Source organism: Aspergillus pseudonomiae, assembly GCF_009193645.1.
Source record: "Aspergillus pseudonomiae strain CBS 119388 unplaced genomic scaffold BDV37scaffold_83, whole genome shotgun sequence".
NCBI lineage: Eukaryota > Fungi > Ascomycota > Eurotiomycetes > Eurotiales > Aspergillaceae > Aspergillus > Aspergillus pseudonomiae.
Window position 1 is genome coordinate 125,760 of NW_022476075.1, and position 26,461 is coordinate 152,220.

Here is a 26,461-nt window from a genome sequence, read left to right on the forward strand (position 1 = left end):
CACGGGCCTTTTCTTCGTATTGGAGGTGCTCTGGACCGGCAGGCATGTGTAGAATATATTGTATTCCATTCAACCACCGTGAAGAAATATGTATGTACATGGTATGGGGTATAGATCGACAGCTTTGAGACAGGAGAGCTTCACTTGTGGGGGTGACTTGCCCCCCATAACTCTGCCAGAGTTAATATAAATAACACCTCGAATTAAGTGTATAATATTCCTTACTAAGTAAACCTTGGACCCATTTAAGTACAGAAAGAGGAACCTAAAAAAGAACAAGAGGAGACAAAAGAAAATCAGCCTGTCTTCTTAGTCCTACGAAGTGGGCCCTTTTGACTCGACCGCCTCTACTCCGTACTCCCAATCCTGTACCCTATATCCGATGAGAGTGATATATTGATATATATATGTATATATGTATATATAAGCGGCATCCAATGGTAATTGTATGCTAGCCAGGAAAATCCCTCAATATAGAAACCCCACCCAAAGTTCACTTCATCCTATTCATGGAACATCCATCTAGGGGACGAGTCTAGCCTCAGGCACCTCCCACCCACTAACCCTTGTGTTCTCCGCCTCCCGCTCCGCCCTTTACCCTTTCGAGGTCCTTTAGTCTGTGGCCGGTCACTTAAAGTAGGCTCTTAGTACGATCGCGATTCCTCCGTCTCGATCATTCTTCCCCCAATTCCTTGGGATTACGCTCTCTATATCCATCCCCCAAATCTCTTGCGATCCACTACGTCGTCTTCATATATTCTTTTGGTGCTAATTCTTATGGAACATTCTTCTCGTGGTAAGCTCCTTCTATCCCCTCCCCCTTCGTTCGTCTGCTTCTCCACAGTTCCCGCCAAGATGAATACAGATGGTTGGGCTCCACAGTACAAACCATCTGGCATCCACTGCTAGGGGGAGGAAAGAAATTGGGAGAAAAAGCTCAATTAATCGATATGGCCACTTGGGTGACCGTTTTTGTTAACCCCATTGTATCTCGGCACCCCTATGTGGAATAGTCTTTTCTCAATTGCATCCAATTTCTTTAAATCACCGTGTCGCCTGAGTCTCGAACGCGGTCGTCGCTGGAAATCACAGCTACTAACAGTGTGGATTTGGTGATAGACTTTTAGTGGCCCTCGCCCCCCTTTAAGGATACCAATTCAGTCACTCGATTACTTGTTCGCAATCCGCCCACTTCGAAACCCCCCAGTTCCTCTCATTTTCGCAACAATAGGAGAGCTGCATGTAGCGTCCCAATCCATCGATCAACAAATAATTCCATCACCCACTCTCGCCCCCGCTTCACCGATACCTCCATTCCTCTGACAGCAGTTTTGACGACCGCTGCGGGGTGCGCTCTAAACGGCCGCCTCGATAGCAGACATGCCCTGGCGGCCTCTCTCTCGAATCGCTTTTGCTGTTGCTATATACCCGTTTCAACCCTCGACCCCAGCCGATTTACCTTTGGAGCTTGGCGATGAGCTATACATAATAGAACAAGGGGGTGCCAATGGAGAATGGTGCCGCGGCTATCTCGTGGCTCCGCCATCATTGTTGGCGGGCTTAACGAGCACAAAAGGACAGACCCTGGAAGCGAGGGTCTTCTCTGGCATTTTCCCCCGCAACTGTGTCGAGATTCGCGAGGTCCTGGGCGATGCAGACGGGCAGCGAACTTTGACAAATGGAGACAGGAGGAGTATCGAAACAGGGGACGGCCCGGACGGCGATGTGAGGAGTAGTGTGGTCTCTTTGCATGATGACGAGTTTATGACTGGGGAAGTATCAAACGTTGTGATTGCTAAAAAAGGGAAACCCTCTCAAATCTTCATTCACAAGCTAGATGATGATCAACAGATCCCCCGCTCGCCATATAGTGCTACGTTGAAGTCGCCTTCCCTGCCTCACACCCCTATCACAATGACACCCCGAGACCCGCACGGCCCCAAACCGGCTGCACCTGTACCTATGCTCAAGATCGGTGATGAAACTCCAACCTCCCTGTCGGAACCTCTAGTGGACGAAATTGCCTCGTGTTTGCGCGAATGGCATTCGACGAACCTTCATCAACTCTTACTTAACCGGCAATATGACGTTATCGAGGAGATATCGGCTATTGTTCAAGAACTGGATCTTGCCAGGAGACAGCTTCTCTACAATGTGCTCACCGCACAGGAGAAGGAAGGGTTGCGACAAGAGGTCGTGTGGAAACTGGTGCGGGCAAACAAAATGTTAAGCGGAGACGTCATCGTTAGGGATCCTGAACAACGGGGCCGACTATTGACCGGCGAAGATTCCGCCATCCAATTGACAAAGCTTCAGTCTGAGATGAGCATGCTAGAAAGCAGTCCCACAAATCCATCCGACGTTGCAACGATCCATCACCTACTCTTAGAAGTCAATGCAGTTTCGGGCAACTCTCCTGGTCCGGTTACGCTTGCTGTGAACTTGTGTTCTCAGTCGGAGACCGGTGGCCTCAACCCTCTGTCCGAAACATACATCTTAGACATCCCATCCCCGGAGAAATTTGCAAGTATGGGGCAGAGCAGTAAACTCAAGACTCTTTTCACCGAATTGTGTGCCACAGATATCGGCGATGGATCTGCAAACGGGCCCAAGCTATACTTGGTCGTCGCAGTTCGAGCACCAGAAATTGCCTCGACAAGCCTCCCGTCTCAACCAAGATCTTCAGTTTCTAGGGAGGGATCCTCCGCTTCCAGAACATCAACGGGGGCCAATCAACAAGGCAAGAGCGGTTTAAAGACCCGCCGCAGCATGATGTGGACCTCGAAACCACGCGGCATTCCAAGCGCCGAGCAAGGTAAAGAGATTACCAAAGGCTCGCCCGAATCGGCAGAGAGCACGTCCAGCAACAACCAAGAACAAGCCAATAGCCAGCCGACGAAGGAAACCACTCAGATCCGCACAATAGGCGTGGGTGTCTTAGAGATCTCACAGATAGTTGGCCAAGACAAGGATACTGAACAAGTAATAAACATCTGGTCTTCGTCAGAAGAAAATGAGAATGGGGATGGGCATGCGGATGGCTTCGATGAAGTAATTCGCACATTGCTTCCAAGCCCCAGCGGGAAGTATGTGAGATCTCCACGGGCCGCTCGGCTTCATCTACACCTATACCCCTTTGTGGGCACTGATTCAGATGTCTTGGTTCGGAAAAATCCTACAATCATGCATAACATCGTCCAAACTAGAAGAATTGGTTTTTCCCAGGCTCCGACAAAACCTAGATCAGATATCTATGTAACAATATCCCATGCTACGTTTCCTCCTGAGGCCTTACTTTCGCATCCTCAAGCAGGCCAAGTTCCCGTGCCGACAAATTCAGAGCTCCGCAATCTACAGTTGACCCTTGAGGTACGTGCCTCGTCAGGAGCTCGGATAGAACGATGTGTTTTCCCCTCGTCCAACAATACGGCGCACACAGCTTGGCGCACCACGATAGCCGCACGAGGTGTCCCTTGGAACCAGACCATTCGCCTCAATATTCCTACGGACCAAATTCCTGGGTCCCATCTGATCATGAGCATCGCAAACGCGCCTGAGTTTCCATTTGCTCTTGCTTGGATGCCGCTATGGGACAATCAAGCATTCATGCGAGATGGCCCTCATTCTTTACTGCTACATGCCTATGACAAGTTAACTTCCAGTATCGAGAATGGCAAGGGAGTCTATCTGTCGCTCCCCTGGAGCTCACTGGGCAAGAATGAGTCTGCCAAGGACGAGGCTATCACGGGGCCGTTGGCTACGTTACGCTTGGAGACCAGCCTCTGTAGCACGGAGTATTCCCAAGACCAGGTGATTCTAAGTCTACTGAACTGGCGTGAACGTCCAGTAGGTGAAGTCTTGGATACGCTGAAGAGGGCCCTTTTCGTTCCAGAAATTGAGATTGTCAAGCAACTAAGCAGTGTCTTCGACGCACTCTTTGGGATCCTGGTAGAAAACGCTGGAAATGAGGAATACGAGGACTTAATATTCAAGAACCTGGTCATGGTTCTCGGGATCGTTCATGACCGACGATTCAATCTTGGCCCATTAGTCGACCATTACGCTGAGAACCAATTTAACTTCCCGTTTGCCACTCCCTGCCTCATTCGAAGCTATCAACGTCTCCTACAGGGTGGTTCCGATGGTCAGCAGTCTCGTAACCTTCGTGCCACTTTTAAAGTGGGACGGCACGTCCTTAAATTCATTATCAATGCTAGGCAGCAGCAGAAAGTGAAGGAGGAGGGCATCGGGATCACCCGTGTTCAATCGACTTTCAACCGGGACCTGCACATGATGTTCAAATCTCTTGAGGCTCTCATGAAGAATCCTTCGCCTTCCATGGTTGGAAGCAAGACTCTTGTTGTCCAACATTTTCACACATGGCTGCCGGAGTTAACAAAAGTGCTTCCCAAGGACGAAGTAATCATGATAGCTCTCAGCTTTATGGATTCATGCCAAGATGTTAAAGGTATGCTAATACTTTATAAGCTAGTGTTGATACAGCACTATACACGTCTCGAGATATTCAGTACTGGGCCGGAGAGGAAAAGTTTGGTCTCCAGTTGTATAGGTTGGCTGGCGCCATACTGGGGGGCAATCGGACCTGTCTCTGATTTGTACCGTGATCAAGTTCGGTTGAACTGTGCAATAGTTGCAGAGCTCGCGAAGGAGCCAGACCCATACGTATACGACTTCATGCCCAAGATAGTCTCTTCATATTACACCATTATACCCGACGGTGTGGAAGATACCAGTTATCTCTCTCTGCTCTTCAGCAAATCCTTCCCATTCCAGGTGAAATCGTCCAAGCAAACGCAGAAGTTTGATGAAGCTTTGGTGGAGCTGTCTGCAATCATGGCAGCCACCGCAGCAATACCTAACCCTAAACGACCTCGGCTGAAGGGCTTGGAGCTTGCTACTTTTCTCTCCCAGGCTTTTGAGGTCCATACTTCTATCTTGAATTGCGAGGCATACCCAGAGAGCTGGCTCAGCGTTCATGTATACAACCACCGGGCGACTGTGAAGAGCCTCGAGTATCTCTCTTCGCTTTTGATCGCCAAATTCCTACCGACGCCAGAAGATGCAGAGAAGTTTGATACACGACTATGGGAAAACTTTTTTATGACCCTACTAAAGGTCGTGTCGAGCGACGTCCTAGCTCTCGAGACCTTCCCGGAGCAGAAACGGCGTGCTATCTGGAAGATCGCTGGCGATGTCCGTGAGCAAGGCGCCGAGTTGTTGCATTCCAGTTGGGAAGCCATAGGCTGGGATACCACAGATGAAGAGAGGGAGCAGTATGGCCTGAAAAAGCTTGGGGGATATCAGGTTCAGTATGTCCCTGGTCTTGTGGCCCCTATCATCGAATTGTGCCTCAGCGTCCACGAAGGCTTGCGACATGTGGCGGTTGAGATTTTGCGGACAATGATTCTCAGTGAATGGAGTCTTAACCAGGACCTGTCCATTATTGAAACGGAGATCATTTCTAGCCTGGATAATCTCTTCAAAATGAAGAATATGAACGAAGGCGTTGTCCAAAAGCTCTTCATTTCTGAGTTGACAGAACATTTCCAGAGCTGTTCTTCTTTCGACGAGACCCTCTCAAATGCGGTCAAAGCGCTTATCGCAACTGTAGATGAGCTTCTTGATCTATTTGTGGCCTCCCAAAGTGGATCTATGGCTGAAAGTTTGCATTCCCTCAGGCTGATGGAGTACATGAAAGACATGGGCCGTGAAGATATCTTCATTCGCTATGTTCATGAGTTGGCTCAGCTTCAAGCCGCAGCAGGAAATTTCACTGAAGCTGGCCTTGCACTCCAATTCCATGCCGATCTCTATGAGTGGGACCCCAGGCGATCCCTTCCCGAACTTCTTAACCCTCCTTTCCCAGAACAGACTTCGTTTGAGAGGAAAGAGTCCCTGTACTTCTCAATTATTCAATTCTTTGAAGATGCGAAATCTTGGGCACATGCACTCGTCTGCTACAAGGAGCTAGCTCAGCAATATGAAGATACTATCATGGACTTCGCCAAGCTCTCGCGGGCACAAAGCTCGATGGCTAAGATATACGATATTATTGCCAAAGAAGAGAAACAATTCCCGCGTTACTTCCGTGTGCTGTACAAGGGGCTCGGGTTCCCATCAACTCTACGGGATAAAGAATTCATCTTTGAATGTTCTCCAACCGATCGTATGGCCTCCTTCATCGACCGTATGCAGAGGGAACATCCGGCTGCACAGATTGTATCGCCGGGAGAGGTTCATGATTATGAGGGCCAATTTTTACATATCAGCCCGGTAACTGTGCACCGCGATATGACACATCCGGTCTATCAACGATCTAAAGTCCCCTCATCTGTAAGGGATCACCTCTTGATTTCCGAGCCTTGCCGCTTCAGTTCAACAATAAAACGACATATCCGTGGTGCGGATGTTCAGGAGCAATGGGTGGAGAAGGCAGTCTACACCACTGCAGAGCCATTCCCAAATATCCTTCGGAGAAGTGAAGTGGTTGCAGTTGAAGAGCTAGCGCTTACCCCCATGCAAACCGCCCTTGAACGAACCTGGCGCAAGACTCAAGAACTGACCTTGCTGCAAAGGCGCGCCGCATCTGGTGAGGACATGAGCTTATCGAACTTAACAGAGGCGCTAGAGCAGCTATTAGATCTCAAATCGCCTTCCGCCGGCTGCGTAGCCCTCTATCGACAGTTCTTGTCGCATCCGCAAGGCGATGTTGAGCATGAAGATACGCCAACACCAGTTGATCCTCTGAACCAGGCTCTAGCTGTCGCTCTGATTGATCACGCCTTGGCAATTAAACAAGCCCTGGCTCTCTTCTATCGTCCAGCGCACCAAGCCACGCAGGCTGAATTGATGCGCCGCTTCGAAGAGGCGTTTGCCCCTGAACTTGCTTCTCTTAGTCCTGTCGTACAAGAGACACCCCATTCAGCACCGCGTCAGTCCCCTCGCTCTTTACAAGACCGTAAAGAGCAGGCAGCTTTGCGCTCCAACTCTCCGGAGCAGGAGCTGATCCGCTCTTCGCGGCAAAGCCACACCCGCAAACATTCCCAAAGGCCATCAGTCATTAGTATCATGAACCCCTTCAAACGTGTAAATCCCGCGGCAGGCGGCTGGGCGATCAATGGCAATGGAGAAACCAAGTCGCAACTGGATAATGGTCCAGTTGAAAACAGCCGGGTCGAGGATACGGACCGTGACGATGCAGCAACAATAAACAGCCGGACGACAAGTCAATCACGGGATACTCAGAGTAGGCGCAGAAGCTTCTTTGGAGAGAAGTTGCACAAGCATGCCTCGTCGCTGTCAATCACGAAACCTTTTTCTGAAGATACCCAAGCGCAGATAAGTCAACTTTCAGGTGCTTCCCAAGATACAGGCGCGAAACCAGAGAAATCGCAGGAGACCCTTGGTCGGACAAGTTCACAAAACAAAGGGGCCTCTGGGAATGACCGACCGTCAGTAGCCAGCCCTAAATCTGGATGGTCCACGATTCCTTCTATTAGTGACTATCCTCGCCCAGTGACACAGAGCAGTAGGACCTCACTGAGAAGCCCTGATCTGGGTAGCCCGAAAATTCCCCAGCAAACCAACTTTCATACCGGGGGTGTTCGGGACTCTGTTATGAAAAGATTCAGCCTGCTTAAGGGTGTTGGGCGAAAGGGTAGTCGCCTCGATTTTAGATCTGATACACATGGCATGGCAGTCCGCGAAGAGTAGGATCGCTGGTTTCCGCTTTTTTTTTTTTCTTTCTTTGACCTTTCTTCCCGCCTTTATTCTTTTAATGTCTGGACATTAATGCTCACTACTCTTCTCTTCTTGTTCTTGCTGTTGATTAAAGCATTTTGTCTTTGCATCGCAGCGTACCTGTTCTTTGCTATGCCTCCTTCAAAATTTTCTTTATCATACTTTCTATTTTCTTTGCCTCTCTTCGTCTCTTTCGCCCAGTATGTGCCACGTGCTGGTGACAGTTCCGGCGGCTTCTTTGATTTCTTCTCTCATCTGCATTCTTGACCATTTTTACCTTCTCCTTCTTTTCTCTTCTTCATTTCTCACATTCAGGACATGATACATCAGACATTCCTCCCAGATACCTATCCCTACTCTCATCTCCCTTTTGGCCTGTTGCTGATCGCGACGTCTCTTTTGTTTGTTCAGATAATCCTGGGCCACTTTGTAAATTTCACTACTACCTTTCATATGGTCACTCCCTTTTCCAGCCATCTCTTCTACCCCTTGTTATGTGGACCCCTTTATACCCGTAGGTGCAGGATGGCTGAAGGTCCCGGGAGTTGGATATTTATAAAGAGATTGAACCATGGGAATTATATATAATCAAAAACACGTCACTTAGTTCAACCATAAACTAGCTCCGTAAAGATAATATTTTATCGCAGTAGTCGAAATACAATTGGAATTCAGTCTTGATCCACGACAGGTTGAATTCACTCGTCCAAAGATGCAAAACAAGGATAGTATGTACGCCAAAGAGGACTCCTCTATAGATGCAATTTCAAACAACCACCCAACGTTGACGATGCTAACATGCAATCCCTTAACATTCACGAAGGAAGCTCCAGATCCACCAGCCACGGTGCGTTCACAGCCTGGTACTGAACCGTCACCACGCTCGCATTGACGAACAGCGTCTCGTCGCCCACCCTCAGCGGACTCTTCGACTCCCCACTGACATCTGTATACGCACAGCGATCCTCAAGCGTCGTCTCCTTATCACACTGAATCATCGACTGATTGCGCGTACTCCACTCCACCCGCGTCGCTCCATAAGCTTCATGTATATGCCCAAAAACATGCAACCGCGGCTTCGCCCTCTCCACAGCCCGAAACAGATGCTCACAGCCCACACTAGCATGCGACCCCACCACCTGATCCAAGATGCCATACGGCGGCCCATGCGTCAACATGATATCCACCCCATCGTCCGGCACCGGATTCGGCGGCACAAACACCCCCTCCGCCGTCGACCGCGGCGCATTAAACCGGTCCGTACCCCGGTCATACGCAAACGCCCACTGACAGAACTCCGGCGTATACGGCGACGCATAGACTGTGAACCGCGCCCCGTTCCCCAGCGTAAACCTCTGCACCCCTTCTTCCAGATACCGGATCCCGGCGTTCACGGCCTCCTCGCTCGTCCAGAGCGCCTTGATCTCCCGCACGGATTCCACCCGCCCTTCTTCTTCGTCGGAGGCCCCTACGTTCTCCTTCCCTGCTGTCGCGGATGCCGCCGTGTGGTCCGTCCGGTACCGGTGGCGGTAGTGCCCGATCCGTGTGTAGTACTCTTCGTCTAGTGTGATGTCGTGGTTCCCCGCTACGACCAGCTTCAGCTCCGCCGGCGCCTCCTTCAGCATCGCCAGGATCACTTCGTGTTCGGCCTTAAGCCCTACTTTGGTTATGTCGCCGGCGTGCAGCAGGATGTCGGAGCTGGGGAGGGGGTGGCGGTAGGGGTTGGTGGTGTTTGGGGCTGGGTTGGGGGTTAGAGTGTGGGTGTCGGAGATTATGCAGATGCGGGTTTTGATGGTCATTTTTATGTTTCCTTTTCTTGGGGGTATTTAAGGGGCTGTAGATTGTGTGTGTGTGTTTTGGTTGGAGGGTGGTAGGGAGGGAGTGTAGGTGGTTGTGTTGTGTTAGGGTAGAGTGGGTGTTGTGATGGTGATGGATGTTTATAAAGTTAAAAGATGTTTAGATGGGGGAGGGGCCAACATGGCGTCATAGATACCGACTGCAAATTGGCAAGGCCTGAGAGGGGAAAGGGTGACAAGAACTTTTACGGTATCGATTGTGGGGAAAAGTTTTTTGTATGAAAAAAAACCTTTGGAAGAGAAAAGGAAAAATTATTCAAATTCGACAGAACATAACGAGGATCATTCCATTGCTGACAGCTCAGAGCTCTACACACAATGCACCCGTAGTGCCCCAGAGATCATAAATGTATTCTGGAAAAAATTGCTGAAACTCCGATACCACCCTTTTACAACACGATTTTCCCTTTTTACTTCCGGATAGCCTTCTGGTAGAAAGCAAGCTCATCACCCTCCAGGATGTAACCGTCAACACGACCGCTCTGGCCAGGGCGGGAAGCAATGACAGCGTAGAGACGGCCGGCCTCGAACTGTCTCTCGACGGCAGACTCGACCTTGCCGCTCTCGGCGAAGCGCTCAGCCTGCTTCTTCACAACGCTGTTGCTCTTCTTCTCCTCGGTGGTCTCGGTCTTCTGCTGGCGTCTACGGCCGAGGGGCTGGCCGTAGTGGGCCTCGTACCATTGACGGAAAGGAGCGGCATCAATCTGGACAACGGCCGACTTGGTCAGGGTGTTGGTACGGACCAGCTCGTTGTTGGAAGGGTGGTAGGCGACAACGATGACACGGGTCTTGCGGGAGATACCCTCAGAACCCCAGGAGAAGTTACCGGAGTCGAGACGGAGGGCACGGAACTTGCGGTTACCACCACGGGTGCGGACCAGGTGGATTCTCTTGGAGCCGATACGGGTGTTGGCGGCCTGGCGACCCTTCTCGAACGCCCTGTTGGAAATGTGTAAGAATTTGGGCCTCTTATCTCTGGATTCCACTGAGCTCAAGTTCATTCATACCTCTTCTTGCGGTAAGTGGCCCTCTTCGCACCGGTAGCCGAGCGCTTGTGGCGGGAGTCGCGAGAAATACCCATGTTTGCTGTTTCGAGGGGACTGTGGACAACGACAGACTATTAGCTATCAAGAACCCGTAGACGCAGTGATTCCGTTTGCTTTGGTTTCCTCTTCAAGTTTCCCGTTGGAGCGTGAGATAAGCGAGCGGTCACAAGTCGAATGCACTGGTAGCGGTCGCAAAGCCCAAGCAGATAGTTTATGTATATCGGAGACAAGACGATGTGTGAAAATTTTTCTTCCGTTTTTTCTTTTTCGTCGTTGATATTCCCCTTCGGCTTTCTCCGTTCTCTCCTTTAACTGTGTCCCTTAAACTAATCCGATCGACTTCAATCGCTAAGCGGCACACGGCACGATAACCAACGCTCGACACTCGACGCAACGGTGAAACCAAAAAGAGGAGATCGAAAACACTTGGAATGACGATAGTAAACTCACCTCTAATCCTGCAGCCCTTCACCAGGAACGCAGCGGGCAAGGGTCGTTGGGTGGTCGTGGAGTTAAGTGCTGTCGTCGGACTATCGTGAATTTCGCAGTGTGCCTTCGCTTGAGAAGTTGCCCTAGTCCAAAGTGCGCGCTAGTACCAATAGGGCATAGCACCCATCCCCGTGACCTTTCGACTAGACCGCTTTTGAACAAATCTTATTGTCCCTTTCTATAGAATTTCCGTTGAAATTGTCCAAATGGTTTGAAGATCATAAACTAGTCTACTCTGGTGAATGTCTTATAATAATGTAATCAACCAGCATCTGTGCTTTTGACACTGTCTGAAAAACAGTATGTATACATACATTCATCTGTCATTTCAGGCCATAAACCCTTTGTCCACAAAAGGAAAAAAGAAAGAAAAAAAAAAAAAAATTTTTTGAGCCAGCAAAGACTCCATTAGGTTCTCCCCCCTATGTGGACCATTTTGCCACATGTAACTAATGCATCTGCTTACTACTTGCGATGCTCCTTCTTCACTTGCTCTTCCTTCACCATCCGATCAAATCTCCGGAATGCAAATACCCCCTCAATCATAATGGTTGCTACCCACGCAAACCATACACCGGACAAAAACGGCACCCCGTGAGGTTTCAAGCGCTTCACCGAAAGCAGAACCACTTCAATAGCATGAATGCCCAGCAGAAGCGTACCTGGAATGGGCTGGACGGTGTGACAAAACTGAGTGAATGCTGGGAACCTGTCAAGGCCAGCCGTCTCGTAGAGCAATGACCCAGGCAAGAAATTGCTGCGTCGAGAAAACACAATTAACGTAGCTACGACCACAGCAAAGTTTATGGCCTCCCACCCTCGGGGTGCTCTATACTCTTTGATGATGATATCCGAAAGCCCTAGCCGTTCAAGACACTCCTTGTGCATTGCCACCACGCGCTGTCGAGTATCGGAAAGTGTTTTCATGGGTGGATCTAGGGGCACGCTGTAGCGGGTGCCCTTGGCGCTGATGAGCAGATCAGACAGAGTGATGTCTTCCAATCGTGCGGCTTTGGCGTCTCCATCGGCGACCTGGCAATAGACGCGGAGGTACATCGCCAGCGATTTCTGGTGGTCTGCGTTCATGTGGTTGATAATGAAGTTTTTGCTCGACGCAGATTTGTCGTCGTTGGATGCGGCCATTGTTGCTGTTGGGTGGGTCTTTCAATTGAACTCCGGTGCTTTTCAGGTCTTGAGACAGTCTGAATGGAGGTTAGAATGTATGTACCTCCAGTTCGTCAGGTACTCCGCTTCAGGAGTTAAGTAGTTGACGCCGTTTGGTAATGCCAAGCTTCTACCTCGGCTTCTATCAAGACACTAACGTTCGGATGGTTGCGATGCTCATGTGCTTCCCTTTCTCGGTAGTCTACTTACCTTTTTGCTTTAGGGTAGATAAGCTCGAATCCAGGTACTTGAGACGTTTTAGGTATGCAATGCGATTGATCTGCTACCAGAATGTAATCGCACGTGATGTCTATTTCCTGTTTAGGAATCGCTTTGCCCATCATGTCTCTCTTCGACTCCCTTCCAGAGTAGAACACGAATCCTCCATCACCCTTTATACTATATATATAGAGATATAGATATCTCACATACTTCCGTGGTGACCTGTTGGTTGAACCATGTGGTTGTCCAGAGCTTATACTCTTTTCGAGTTATTTCGAGCCTACAATCTAGCAGTCATCCGGTCTCATTTGCCTACACACAGTGAAACCGAAAAGAAGCATTACACCATCGTGTAGAAGGGCCCAACTCCCTTCTATATCACGCCTGAACCGGCTATGCTGACTCCACCAGAGCTTACGTGACTCATCCAGTCTTGTCAGGATCTATCGTGGGTCAATGAGGCCGCTTTGAGTTTAGATTGTGTCATTGATCTCTAAACCATTCGCTATATTCTGCACGCTTGAAGTTCGCAATGAAGATAACTAACATCAGGAATCAAGTATATATGTCTGAAAAATAATAATGGAGACAGCAAAGCAACCAGAAGCCAAGATTTTCAAGCCGGAACACAAATACCAATATGAGACACATGCAATTAATCATACCAACAGGTGGAGTATAGTAATTATGCACCAAAACAGAAAAAAGAAGAAAACATTACCTGAGCGCAGGACTCTATTGAACAAACAGGAAACATGCAGAACAGGTTGCTGTTTCCCCAGAACATTATCATAAACTTCATGCCACAAATGTTCATCGATCCGAGGGACGAGGCGGTCAAGAGCTAAGAAAAGAGGCGAAATTAACATTTTCCCCAATCATGCACTGCGATTGATAGGTTAGGTCCTATTCTATGTTGAGTCGGGTGGAATTGACTGATGGTGCTCGGGTCCTTTCTGAAAACCAAACGAAATGAGATACTTACAGCAACGACAGTGTCAAGTCTCCGTGAATGTGGGCTTTGAGTTCTACCTCGATGTCGAGGTTCAGCTCCAGTTTCAGTTTGAGGCCATCCTGCTCATCATCGTTTTTCCCTTGTCCTGGAGCGTCCGTCATGGCTCCATTTGTGATCGTGCCCTGTGTTAGGGACTGTGTGCCGCGCTTATATGGCTGCATGGCATTGCCCTGATCCGCATCGTCATAGTCATCGTCATCGTATTCATCGGAAAGATAGTCACTTTCATCCTCATACTCGTCGTTTTGACGCTTGCGTTGCTGCTGTCGGCGTCGTCGAGCTTGCTGTCGGTTCGGACGCTGGGGTTTCTGATCCTGCTCGTCTTCGGACAGTGAATAGTCATCCGTATCGTAATCGCCATCTGAGTACTCGTCCGGCTGAATGGCAGGTTGTTCTTCTTTCTTCTTCTCTGCAGTGGCCATGCTGAGAGGTATCGATAAGGATTCAGGAGAGGATCGAATTGCAGGCAAGGAGAAGGGCGCGATAACTGGCGATGCGCTTGAATCACAACACTGAGTCAAAACGAGAAGTAAAACCTATAATCGGAAATACTATCGGAAACTAAATACGTCTAGAAGTGTAGGGGGGGAAACTGTTGAGCAACAGAGGAACTTGGGAGGATATTTGCCAGTGCGGCTAGACGATGAAGGTCGTTCTTCTGTACGATGGGGCCAGCGAAGAACAGCCACCTACGAATTGCCCCCCTCGCCATGAGCATGACGTTGTCTGTGTACCTCTACCTGCAAGATCACCGGTAGTGCAGCTAATCAGCGTGGCGCTACTGTTCTTGTGTCAGACCTGGAGGGTCAGACGGACGGGACAAACTCTGGGGACGATAACGTAGCCCATGGAGGGTGATTGACAGCAATATGTTGTCGAGAGGCGGGTCCCCCCTGTCACCGTTCCAAGGATAACATGCTGTTCCATAATTATCGCAGCCACCGACGGAACTACATTGACTGATGATTCCACCGGCTTTTGTTCGGATGCGAACCGCGGATCAATGGCGCTTTCTTTACTTTCCCACGCGAAAAGAAGCCGCGGGAACCAAGGAATCCAAATCACAAACAGCAACGCATCTCCGTCTTTCTTTGACGGTATGGTCTATCACAATCGGAACATCAAAAGTCGCTTCTGGCCCACCATTCTCTCGATAGATTGTATGATGATCTGACGTGCGTGGCGTCATCCCCCCAGTTAGTGGTCAAGACTCAAGGTGGACCAGCAAATATGGAGACACACGGTAATTCTCCGGCCTTGTTTCATTGGCCTATCTGGCAACACATCTGCCGCTAAAGAGATTAAACACCACTGCGAATGCCGGCAATCTTTCACCGTAGCCCACCTTCCAAGGCTAAAACAAAAAAAGGCTGAGACACCCTTGTGTAAGTCGACGTCATTCTGAACGGGCTTCAATATTCAACGCTTCAATCATGTTTGGTTCCCACCCTCCTCCCTCTTGTCGCACTGATGACGCCGTTGATCTTCGCTTTGGCCCTTGGCCCAATCCAATCGATCAGAGATGGTCATAGCTGACGTCGACTGTGGGCGGCCGGTTGCCAACCATGCAAGACGCTCGCATCATATAAATGATATTGGACGATGTGACCATGTTTTAACACTATATCACGAGCACTAGACTGCTAGCACAGAATATAATCCCTCGCCTTCCTTCTCAACATGTCCGACAAAGAGGATAACAACCCTCAACCCCCTCAGCAAGAGAACAATAACCCCGAGGAAGAGAATAACAACCTGGGGTCCCCTCAGCCCAAGGAGGAGCAGGACGTTGAACCCAAGCAAGAGTCCCACTCTGACGCTGAGCCTAAAGAAGAACCCAAGTCGGACAACGAGTCTAAACAAGACCCCCAGCCCGACCCTAAGCCACAAGAATCCCAACCTGACACTGAACCCAAGCAAGAGCCTCAGTCAGAAGCCGAGCCCGAACCTCAACCCCAGCCTCAAAAAGAAGAACCTCAGCGGCGTCCAAGGAAACCCCGCCCACAGAAGTACCAACAGGACTCGGATACTGAGAACATCAACCGCGGCGACATGGATAACACCGCTGTGGAGAAGCCTCGTCGTCAGCGCCGCTCACGTCGCCAGCAACAAGATGGCGGTCCCCTCGGCGGCCTCGGTGGTATAGATCAGGCCGGTGACCTCGTACAAAATACAGCCGGCAATGCCGTCAACGGCGTGACCAACACCGCCGGCAAAGCTGTGGGAGGCATCCTAGGCGGCAACAAAGGGGAAGGACAGGAAGATAGCGGTGGCAAGGACGAACAGCTGCGGTTGCGGCTGGACCTGAACCTGGATATCGAAGTGCAACTCAAGGCTAAGATCCACGGTGATTTAACCCTCGGCTTACTGTCAGTTCAACTCTCCCCCCCCCCCCTCCTTACCTTTGCGCCTAAAAATATCAAGCTAACTCTACATAACAGCAACTAAAAACGAATATGAACGCGCTTAATAGAAAAAGCACTTATCCCACTTCGTCGGCTCTCATATGAAATTTTTCGATACCATGTTACTGTTCCACTTCCCTCCGCCTGCGTATATTGTTGCCTCTTCTTGGTCGATAATCGCAGATTAGATGGTCCTTTCTCCTTTCTTTTTGTTCCCCTTGGGCTATATACTTATTAGCGTTGGTTATATGATGGCATGAGCAACGTTCTCTCCTTTCCTTCCGTTGGTGCGATGCTTGCATGTATATTAATTCCAGGCTTGACTATGATCATGGTTAAGTCGTTGAGTGCGTGGAATGGATTATTAATGAATTGCAATTATATATCCTTGAATCACATCAGATAAAAGAAAGAGAAAGAAGCCATAAGACGAAAAATGTAAAACAGAACAAGGCATAACCGTTGATTCAATATATGTATGTAAATATCGAGACCAGTATATGTTTTGAAATAAGTATACCCTTTCTACCGTTCTATTTGTACTCCATCTACCACATTGTGATGCCCTAAATATACCTCATATTGTGAAAAAAGGTATCGCATAACCTCCCAAATGTGAATAATATATATATCGTAACTCATTTGGGGAGAGAGAAAAAAAGAAAAGAGAAAAGAGAGTGTAGGGAGCCAGAGGTCATATCATAGCCCAGCTATGTACATGAGAGCATAGCCGATCGTGACGATAACGGCCCACGCCATCAGACTGGCAGGAATGCCCCTGGTAAAAAAGTGGTGGACTTGGAGGTATCGTTGGCCGGTTTGCGGAACCTCGGTCATGATGGCGGCTAAGATAAGGTTAGCAAAAAGTTATTATCGAAGCCTAAAAAGGAAAGGAGACCATACTCATGTTAGGGAAACCACTGGTCGGCAAAGCCATAGCAACAGAGCACATAAGAGCGCTAGCCATCACCAACAGATTGGGGTGTGGATCCTCCATGCCGACGCCGATCTGTCGAACGAGAGGCAGAATGATAAGTGCCGCAACAGTGTGGGAGATGAACGTGGCCATGACAAGAATCAGGACGGAGAACACAATCAAGACGCCATAGAGACTTAGATGTTCCACACGGGCGGTAATGCCATTCGCGAGAGTGTGTAACAAACCGGAAGACGTAACAGCCTTTCCAAGACAAAGGCCACCGGCGGCCAGGATGATAATGGTCCAGAGAAAGTTGTTGAAATCTTCCTTGTTGAGAATGCCGGTTCCAAAGAAAAGGACCATCGGGATAATAGCTATTACGCCCATATCCCCGAAGACATGCTCAAGTTGATGGCTGCCGCACCACAGGGCGATGGTAGACAGGGTCACAATGCTGATGAACCATTGGACCCCAGAAAACTTATCTTTAACCGGCCGAATGGGGACAAGTGTGGTGTCACGACCAGGATGGAATGTGAACACCAAAAGAGCCCATATCAGCAGGATGGAGATAATACAGACGGGGAGTGATACAAAGAACCACGTGCCCCAGCTGATGCTCGGGTGCATGTTCTGAAGCGCAATGATATTTTGTGGTGAGGCGATCGGTGAGGCAGCACCCCCAACATTCGCGGCCAGTGCAATTCCCAACACGAGAGCTTTAGCGAAGTTCGAATCTGGAGGAAGATTCCGAAGCAGAGGCTGAAAACATTATGTTTAGCAACGATGATGTGGTAGGATATGGGCCAAAATTACCTGGATGATCGAATAGCAGAGGACGGGCGAAGCCACGTTGCTAATCCACATGCTCAAAAACATACTCACGAACATATTCGTGAGAAGGACCACACGGGGGCTGGATCCAGCTTTGCTCAAGACGAACATTGCCATCCGACGAGCAATGTCATATTTGGACAAGGCTGCAGCGATGGTGAATCCGCCAAGTAAGAGCATTATCACTGGAGTCCACATAGCACTGAATGCAGCACTAGTGGCTTCTTTAGGCCCCAGACGTTTGTAAGGCTTCTCTTCCGATTTCATGATGCGTAGCAAGACAACAAGGAAAGGGATCAGCAGAGACGTCACAAAGAGAGGAATAACCTGTGGTCGTGCATTTTGTCAGTAAAGTAATATGGGGTAGCAGAGCGCATTATTTACCTCTGTGGCCCATAGCAAGCTGACGAAAATCAGCATTGCCAAACAGTTTTGCTGCTCAGGCTTGTCCATTATCGGAACTGTGAGCAATGTCACAAACACAGCCAGGACAAGAACCAGAGTTCCAAAACTCAAGCTGCATAACCACTGTGGAGGATGAAAGATGCCCAGAGGCGTCCTAAACTCTGTAAGAGAAATTTCCTGCTCGTCACCTTGTCGTCGTGCAGCTGCGGGGTCTTCGTCTCCCCCCAGGATTGTTCTACGGATACCAACGTTTGCAGCTTGGGCTTTCCTTTCAATACCAATCATTTCCCTCCAGACTGTGTTTCTCTCCCAGACTACATGCTCCCTCAAGTGTAGCCGAAGCTCTCGCCTTGCGAGTGACAAATCACCGGTCGTGACAACATCCGCGTAGACCATTTCGATCTTGCGGATGTCTGTTTCCACCCTTGACATGGTCGACTCAGTGAATGGATAAGCCAAGGAGACAGTTGAGTTCATGTACTCCCGTCGCAAGCTGCGGTCGAGGATCTTATCGTACTTCTTCAAAGCCTTTGAGAACCCGGTTTTGTTCAGCTGAATGTACGACTTCAGCCCACAAAGAGAGACGTATGCATCCACTGCCCGTTTCTTCAAAGAAAGCCCTGAATTGTACAGTTCTAAGACCTTTGGATCACCAAAATGCTCAACCTGAGCTCTATTAGATCTCGCGACCCTCGAATCTCCCATATGGCCAGATTCGCCCATGTAATCGGTTCGACCATCATCAGGATTAGTAGAACCGGCGCCATGAGATACGCGCCTCCCATTCTGCACCGACAAATGTTCGTCGTCACTATCGGCGTCGTCATCATCATCCACGACGGAGTCGGTAGCGCTGCTACGGCGCCGATCTTGATTTAGTGGGAAATCATGATACCCATTTCCAGAACGCCGCCGAGAACCGGAACTCATCGTCCTTGTCTTGGTCATATGCTCGCTCATTGGGTCCACATTAATCCCATCGGCCTCCGAAGCATACTCCTCCGCATCTCTGACCACCTCTTCAACTTCCTTGAGGATCTCTAGCTCTTTGTCCTGGTAGAAGGTGCATATTTTCTCTAGCTCAGCGTCTAGAGCTTTCCGAAATATCGCATCGGTATTCGGAGTACTATCTAGCAAAGGAGCCGACTCGACATCAGCTTGGGCTTGCCCACCGGCTTTGCGGACTTGTTGTTCCAGAGTGTAGATCCTAGAATACAGATAACACAGTGAGCAATCCACACAGGCAAATTCTTTCAGGTCAAAGAGGCGTAACATTTCCCGAGTGTAGAGTGACAAATTGCTCCCCCTTGCATGCAAAATGATCCCAGCTAGAAAATAGCTCTATGCCTGGCCCCGAAGACGGGGTAGAAGAAAATGGAGACAAACATGGCAATTGAGCCAGAGCGAGGGGGTTGAGAGAAGTTATGAAGACCTACAATTTCTTGAGGTTGCTGTACGCAAGGTAGTACGAGCTCCATTCGGGAACCGCATTGAATTGGATACTATGAGAAAACTTCATCTTGGACTGGGGCTCCGGAAACCGTGAGCGACGATGAACTGCCTCTACCCAATACTTGAGGCGAATTGGCTTGTCCCACTGGACTTGCTGACGAGTTTGGCGGGAATTGGGATCGGAATGCCCGAGCGTTCCCGTTTGAGAAGTACGATCAAGTAATTGGCGATGACCGATCGGTCGAGAATCAAATTCCTGAGATCCGGTGTGTGACTGCCAGGCCCTGGTCGAAGTGGAGGGTGGGACAGGATACTCCACGAGCTCGATATCCTGGCCAGATAAGCGGGGGCGACTGGTCACGTCGATATCGTCAGGTGAGGCACTGGTCGCAGAAGCGATGCGTGCCACTTTCGGCCCACCAGCATGCGACGACACGGTGGACAGGAAAAGAAGAACCGAGCAAGGGGAGGGGATGGGATTCGTTCGTTGTCCAATGTTGTGCGGGTGTTAGGCCGCTTGAAGTGTTCGGTGGCACACTAGTAAATAGTGAATCCCATCACACGTTGCACGTCGGAGAATACTATGTACAGAACCAGGAGGATAGCGATATCGGGGGGCCAGACAGTACATGCATCGATACTTAATGTAGTATCATAGTCCACAAAGAACACGAAGGAGTTTCCTATCGTTTTGCTTCCCCCCTTGAGTAGACACCGAGAGGTTGAATTTGCGGGAAGAGACCCGACCAAATGGGGATTCTCGACATGAAGTCACGTTCCTGCAGCTGACAAGGGGATTGCCCAATCAGGTTAGCTTCCTCGTCATCCGTTGGAGTCGACGAATAATCGACCTGGAAAAGGGAAAGCGTTCAAGTTCCGATAACTCACCAGCTGGATTTTGACCCATAGAATGAAAACATATTACGAGAAGGATTCCCTTGGCTGTGAGGGAACTGATATATCGGACTTGACGTATCACCGAGTTTCCAACTTGTCCTTCCCCAATGTATTTGTCGTTTCTGAAAAGGTCATCACTTGACTACCAATGTGCTTGTCATGCACAGTTAACATGACACTGGTCTTTTCATTGGGGCCGAGACCGCTCCAAAAAATATATACTGGGGTACTCCGTCCATACATACTAGTACTCTCCTCTACAAATAAGCAACCATGGTGAATTAACAAACCACAAGAATCACTTTCACTATGATAAATAATAAACGTAAAAACACTACCTATACAGATGCATCAGGTGCTTGAAAGAGTCCATAATAAAATACAGAAAGGAAAGAGATCCCGCATCTTCCATCTAATTCCCGAAACGAAGAAAGAGAAAAATCTCATCGAATGCAGTACCGCAATAACTCGCAATTGCAATGCCAGCCTGTCACGGCGTCTGTATGTAGGCATGTAAGTCAGCCTACCGACGACCACCGACCATGCCGAGATTCGACCGGCCTGCGATACCGAGCTTGTGCTGCTGCTCTCTCTTGTCCCACACACCACTGCGGCCCTCTGCAACCGCAACAAGCTCGTTGGCTACTCGCTGCGCAAACTTGCTGTCACGTCGTTTATCAGAGCCATCGATAATCCATTTGATCGCTGTCCTGCGGCGTTGTCTCAGTGCGAGCGGAACCGGAATCTGCACCGACGCACCACCACCGGCGATACCTTTCTGCTGGCGAATCTTGACCAGAGGAGCGACGGAGTCGACAATCAAGGTGAGATATAGGACAGGGTTTAGTGGAAGTTGCGGGGCGGGAGGTCCAGGAAGCAGAGGCCGCTTGGGGTTAGGCTGAGGCGGAGAGGCAGTCCGAAGGTGGTCCAGAATGAACGCCATATCCTGCACAGCAACATGAATTAGTATCTTCACCATGTATTTTGTACGTAAAAGTAGAGCAATGATCTAACCCCAAGGGTTTCACGTACCTTCTGGGCCCTACTCAACTTGCCGTCCGTCATTAAGAGTTTGGTAAATTGTTCGAGCAGCGAGTCATATCTTGTGCGAAAGTTCTCTGTCTTGGGAAGGGTCTCGACAGGGTCAAACTTGATCCCATCATGAAGTTCCTCAGCCTGCTGGTTGACCTGCGAAATCATGCTGGCCATCACTGCGGCAGTCTGCTCATCGAAGCTCTTTCCTTGGCCATGTAGTTCTGCCTGGCTCCGGCGAGTGGATGTCGAAAACGAGCGAGTACCAGTCGATGACTTGATCTGGTCTTGCATGACCTTTGGCATGTGTTTCTGGGCTTCTTTGTCCCGTTGGAGGATCTACACGGAAAGGTTAATAGGATTGTTTGATTTCCCAACAATCGGAGCAACGGAGGCATAGAGAGATCACACCGAGGCGGCTTACCTCTGAGATAGGCGTTCCTTGCTCCAACTCCGGACTGGCGGGAGTGCCGTCGCATTTCTTGTCCATGATCTTACTTATCTCCGCGGCCTCCTCGCTAACGTGAGGTAACGGGTCCTCCGTGGGAGCCTTTGGCCTCTCCGAGTTGTCTCCTCCCGACGCTGAGGAGTTCCATCTCTTCTGCATTCGCGTCGAGGACGACAGGCCTGTTTTCAAGCCATGGCGGGCGGATCGGTTGCTGTTGATAGTAGTAGCGATACTGGGTCGGGAAACGTTGACAGAGGTTTGGCGAAAGACCGGGACAGCGGTCCTCGCGTTGAAAATGTTGAGACGGGGTGGCATGCCGGAACGCACTCTTCTAATGTTGATCTGGAGTCAAGGGTGGACTATGGCTGAACCGACAATGATCTCGTTCGCCCTCTGCTTTGGGAATTCGGCGAACGATTTTCCTCTCCACGACGGCTTAGTCATCACCCGCCAAGAATCGACAGGCTCCTGAAAAATGATGAAGTCATACAGTTCCAGTAACTACTAACCACAGTCTGTTGTTGGCAGGATCTCTAACATTCGTTCGTGTATCCTATTCTCTCAATGCCAAACCCCAAGATTTTAATATTACACAAACCTAACTGAAGCATCAAATTTTGCGGTGTCCAACGATATCATGGCCTAACTCGATATCACCAAGATTACACGACCAGACAAAGAGAGCCACCCAGCGCAACCAAATCAAATGTGCCATTTCTCGGCGAGCCACGCAATAATATAGACCAAAGTGACTGACCGGCAGTACAAGTCCTCTGGATACCGTGTGAAACGATTAAAGGGTAACAAGTTCGGGAAACATCCAAGGATGATTTACAACAAAAAAAAAGTATTGAGAATCAATAAGGAGGGACAGGAGATTCGCTTAGATAATTTAGGAGGGTAGACAATGTAACTTAGTTTTGTTCTCGTCAAAATCCTCACAGTTCCTCAAAGGGTAGAGGTGATTGACCACGCCAATGCGCGTATTCATGTGTGAAACAGGGCGTCGTCGGTGGCCTGGTCTGGGTATACATAGAATGCCAGAGCCAGAATAACGTACCTAAGAAGTGCGTTAGTGAGAATCAAGTCGAAGGGACAATCGTCACATACATTCCCAGACACAAGCCGCCTTCAAGATAGTTTGACTTCCCATCCTGGATCAAGAATGTTACAACTAAGCCGGAGATAAAAAAGGCGACGGTTTCGAAGATGTGGAAGTGGAGAGTCATATCCACATCGAGGATCCAGCCCAGAATAACGAGGAAGGGCGTGACAAATAGAGCGATCTGCAGGCTACTGCCGATGGCGACCCCAATGGCAAGATCCATCTTTCCTTTCCAAGCGACCACAACCGCTGTCACATGTTCCGCAGCATTTCCTACAATGGGGATGAGGATCAGACCGATGAAGGTTCGACTCATACCAGTGCTCTCCACGATAGAATCAATGCTGCCAACAAGATAATCGGCACATACGGCGACGAGAATTGTCACCACAACCAAAGCAATACAGGCAGCCCAAGGGGAAAGGATGTGCTCTTCCTCCTCTTCCGCCACATCATCGCCTGTATTTTCCGGGTCTGGGGTGGTTTCCTCAAAGAACGACGCATGTGACTTGAGCTGGAAATAAAGGTACATCACATATAGAATCAGCAAAATGATTGCAGTGCCATGTGAAAGGATGAGAATATTCTTGTCTCTGTTAGCCCCATCGCCAGCTGAAGACAGAGATGCGTAAAGTGTCGCAGGGATGATCAAAGAAGCAGATGCAACGGTCATCAGTGACGACATGGTCGATGCCACCGTAGTGTTAAAGGATTGTTCAGAGTAACGAATACCCCCAACAAAGAAGCAGCATCCTAGCACCAGGAGGATATTAGACAGTATACTACCGAGCATACTAGCCTGGACGACACGGATTTGCCCATCCTTCAGGGCAATGATACTAACCTACCATCACCCCCCCAAAAAATTAGTCTAACACCAGAGAAAAGCCCAGACATGGGGGACGGGACTTACGATCAATTCCACGGCATTGCCAAAGGTAGCGTTCATTAATCCGCCTAGGGCCTGACCCATCGCCGCTGCTAGCTCCTCGGTCGCGAAGCTCAACAGAGATGCTAATGGCACGATTGCTAGGAAATTCAGTGCGAAAACAGCTGTACTATCCCAGCCAAGAGCGCCTGCAATAATGCCAAACGGTACGAACACTAGGAGGAGATTGACGTAGTCTCGTACAAGGGTAGCCCATGTCAAGTGGACAACTCTTACCGGCCAGTAAGCCCACGGCCTGCGTTTATGGCGTGGAACAAGGCCGGAGTTGGCTCGAATAGTGTCACCGATCAGGGCATCTCTTTCGTTGGGCTCCCTCGAGCCATTCTGAGAGAGGCCAGTCATAGTTCTTCTCGAACCCCAAGAGTGACTTCGGAAACTTGTACGGAAATTTTTCGGCGCTGTACATGAATTTTATGAGCGTGAATTAGCCTGGACCTCATCTCCATGTCTCTTAGGGTAATCCTTCAGGCTCGGAGAGGAACAACGAAAGATGAAGTGACATTGACGCAGAGATAACGTCAAAATTTCAGACTCCAGAAGAACAACGAGACGTGGCTGGGATAAAACTAAAGAATTCGACTTATCGAAAAAGTGAAGGGGGATAGGGGAAAGGAGATGGAAGGGGAAATAATACAAAAACACCAACGACTTGGGTTTGGGACAGGAGGGCAAACACACTGTTGGATGGAATGGATGTACCCTCTAAGAATACAATCCTAAAGAGAAGAGGTGGGGGACGTGAGATTGACGATGAAAATGAAGGAATCACAAGTGGGTAGTGCGAGAGAATAAAGTAGTAATTAAACAGAGTTGACGACAGAAGAGAAAGATGAAGAAGGAATGAGTTTCCACCTACACATTGGAGTAGTGGTGTGGTGGACAATTCGGCACCGCAACCCGCAATTACTTGAGAGATTGAGGATCGCAAGATATCGACAATTTCTTAGAACTTGGCACGGGATTAAGTGAAGAACCGTTCAAAATTTGGCGCACTTAATGGAGTATCCAAGTGGAGGTGACGTTATGCTGTGGCTTGTCGGGTGACGATTTCACTGTAGAACCAAGTCAAGACTTAAAGAGTATTCTATCCCTTAATTTTCTTCCAGGATTTAGACTTTGCTCTTCTCCAAGCTCGACCAGAGAGCGTGAAAGGCCAAGAAAACTAAAGAGCTCGGAAGGGTTGTACTGGAGACAGCAGCCACAACCATGGGCTGGTGGACAAGGAGATAATGAAGGGCCGTGCGGAGTTTTAAATTCCAGAAAAGAGTTTTGCGCCCTCTCAATGGCGGTACCAGCGGTGGCTGGAAGTTGATCGGATCAAACTAAAGACGATGGGGAAATTTGGTGCCAGAACCGACTCAATTGGCTTCAGCTTCTTGTCCCAAGACGTGCACAGCCTCGATTTGTGATGATTAAACAGCCAGGGATGGTTTGTAGGAAGCTAAGGGTGGTCACTATGTTGAACCTGGTTAGCAGAACGATTGGGAGTAGTTCATTAGTGGTTGCTAGGCGAGTTCAAGGAACGGGAGGTCCGGATACCTCGAGTGTTAAGATCTGGACTAGGAGGTCTGGGCAGCAATCCCAGGCTTTTTAATCTAGGGGATGGTGGTCGTTGAAAAATGATGACGTTGTGCACGCGGGGACGACTCTGTACTGAATGGACTCGTCCACGCTTGATGCCCAAAGGATTGAAATGGTCGATGATCGGTTATCGGTCTCGTCCGATTGTTGGTAATTGTATGAGCTGGAAGGAAACCTTCGTCCAGATGAACAACTAACCGAACTCTGTTCATTCTGTTCTCACTTCAATTTCGTGGTGGAGCCCATGCAGGAAAAGCTTCGTTCCTTCTTTGGGCTTAGTGGCAGGAGCTTCCAGTGGTTACCCGAGCGTCCATCAGTACCCAGTACAGGCCAATACTAGTACTACCTGTAGGTACGTCTGATACATACCACAGTACGAGTATTTGTTCACGACTATTGGATTAGACCCAGTTCTGTAAGTAATTTGGATGCATCAACGCAGGAAACCCCACCTCATGCCCGCGGCGACACACAATGACTGCGCTGAAACTGTGCTGTTCCCACTCATGGATCCTCGATTCTACAGAGTTTGAGATACCCGCCAAGACTGAACACTGCCACAATTATGTCTCCACTTCTTCCCGGATTTTAGACTCCGGAAATCTGCGAAGTACTAGTACTGTGTAGTACTAGTAGAGATATGCGTATGTATGCACCGTTATGTTACGGTATGTTGTGCAATCATACAAGTACTTCGTCCTCACGATTAAAGTTGTGTATATATATATAATACAGAGAAGATGATCTTTCTCTATTCTGAAGAGAAGATCGACGATATCCTACAGACACACACAGCCCTGGTTAGCGTGGATTCGAAGTCTTCTCATCCAACGTCATCGCCACATGAAATGTGAGAAATATCGGTGTGGCGCATTTCCCCC

At 49.2% G+C, this 26,461-nt stretch overlaps 8 protein-coding genes across 8 annotated transcripts; 3 read left to right on the forward strand and 5 right to left on the reverse strand.

Annotated features, from left to right (window-relative positions):
• Positions 1–1,380: 1,380 nt before the first annotated feature.
• On the forward strand, positions 1,381–7,734 carry BDV37DRAFT_286919 (guanine nucleotide exchange factor DCK1; the record flags this gene model as incomplete). Its single annotated transcript, XM_032088019.1, has 1 exon — positions 1,381–7,734. One exon carries the CDS (start codon positions 1,381–1,383, stop codon positions 7,732–7,734), a length of 6,354 nt encoding a protein of 2,117 aa, XP_031937488.1.
• BDV37DRAFT_258510 (uncharacterized protein) lies at positions 7,127–8,293 on the forward strand. The gene has a single exon (XM_032083058.1). The coding sequence runs from the start codon at positions 7,813–7,815 to the stop codon at positions 8,026–8,028; it is 216 nt and encodes a 71-aa protein (XP_031937489.1). The 5' UTR covers positions 7,127–7,812; the 3' UTR covers positions 8,029–8,293.
• A 283-nt stretch (positions 8,294–8,576) lies between these two features.
• BDV37DRAFT_274698 (40S ribosomal eS8 domain-containing protein) lies at positions 8,577–10,698 on the reverse strand (the record flags this gene model as incomplete). The annotated part of the gene is made up of 3 exons (XM_032085282.1): positions 8,577–9,576; positions 10,032–10,556; positions 10,625–10,698. 3 exons carry the CDS (start codon positions 10,696–10,698, stop codon positions 8,577–8,579), a joined length of 1,599 nt encoding a protein of 532 aa, XP_031937490.1.
• Positions 10,699–11,198: 500 nt separating this feature from the next.
• On the reverse strand, positions 11,199–12,891 carry BDV37DRAFT_212697 (DUF2470 domain-containing protein). Its single transcript, XM_032080036.1, has one exon. It carries the CDS (start codon positions 12,293–12,295, stop codon positions 11,618–11,620), a length of 678 nt encoding a protein of 225 aa, XP_031937491.1. The 5' UTR covers positions 12,296–12,891; the 3' UTR covers positions 11,199–11,617.
• A 483-nt stretch (positions 12,892–13,374) lies between these two features.
• Positions 13,375–14,245, reverse strand: BDV37DRAFT_212392 (uncharacterized protein). The gene is made up of 2 exons (XM_032080035.1): positions 13,524–14,245; positions 13,375–13,423 (listed from the first exon to the last, which is right to left on the reverse strand). Exons 1-2 carry the CDS (start codon positions 13,973–13,975, stop codon positions 13,417–13,419), a joined length of 459 nt encoding a protein of 152 aa, XP_031937492.1. The 5' UTR covers positions 13,976–14,245; the 3' UTR covers positions 13,375–13,416.
• A 570-nt stretch (positions 14,246–14,815) lies between these two features.
• Positions 14,816–16,388, forward strand: BDV37DRAFT_212828 (uncharacterized protein). Its single transcript, XM_032080038.1, has one exon. It carries the CDS (start codon positions 15,234–15,236, stop codon positions 15,999–16,001), a length of 768 nt encoding a protein of 255 aa, XP_031937493.1. The 5' UTR covers positions 14,816–15,233; the 3' UTR covers positions 16,002–16,388.
• A 269-nt stretch (positions 16,389–16,657) lies between these two features.
• Positions 16,658–22,260, reverse strand: BDV37DRAFT_274701 (putative plasma membrane phosphate transporter Pho87; the record flags this gene model as incomplete). Its single annotated transcript, XM_032085283.1, has 9 exons — positions 16,658–16,803; positions 16,862–17,639; positions 17,694–18,038; positions 18,096–19,323; positions 19,553–19,976; positions 20,359–20,419; positions 21,007–21,411; positions 21,498–21,836; positions 21,922–22,260. 9 exons carry the CDS (start codon positions 22,258–22,260, stop codon positions 16,658–16,660), a joined length of 4,065 nt encoding a protein of 1,354 aa, XP_031937494.1.
• A 672-nt stretch (positions 22,261–22,932) lies between these two features.
• Positions 22,933–24,907, reverse strand: BDV37DRAFT_297150 (calcium/proton exchanger; the record flags this gene model as incomplete). Its single annotated transcript, XM_032090270.1, has 3 exons — positions 23,964–24,907; positions 23,056–23,894; positions 22,933–23,005 (listed from the first exon to the last, which is right to left on the reverse strand). Exons 1-3 carry the CDS (start codon positions 24,339–24,341, stop codon positions 22,933–22,935), a joined length of 1,290 nt encoding a protein of 429 aa, XP_031937495.1. The 5' UTR covers positions 24,342–24,907.
• Positions 24,908–26,461: the final 1,554 nt, after the last annotated feature.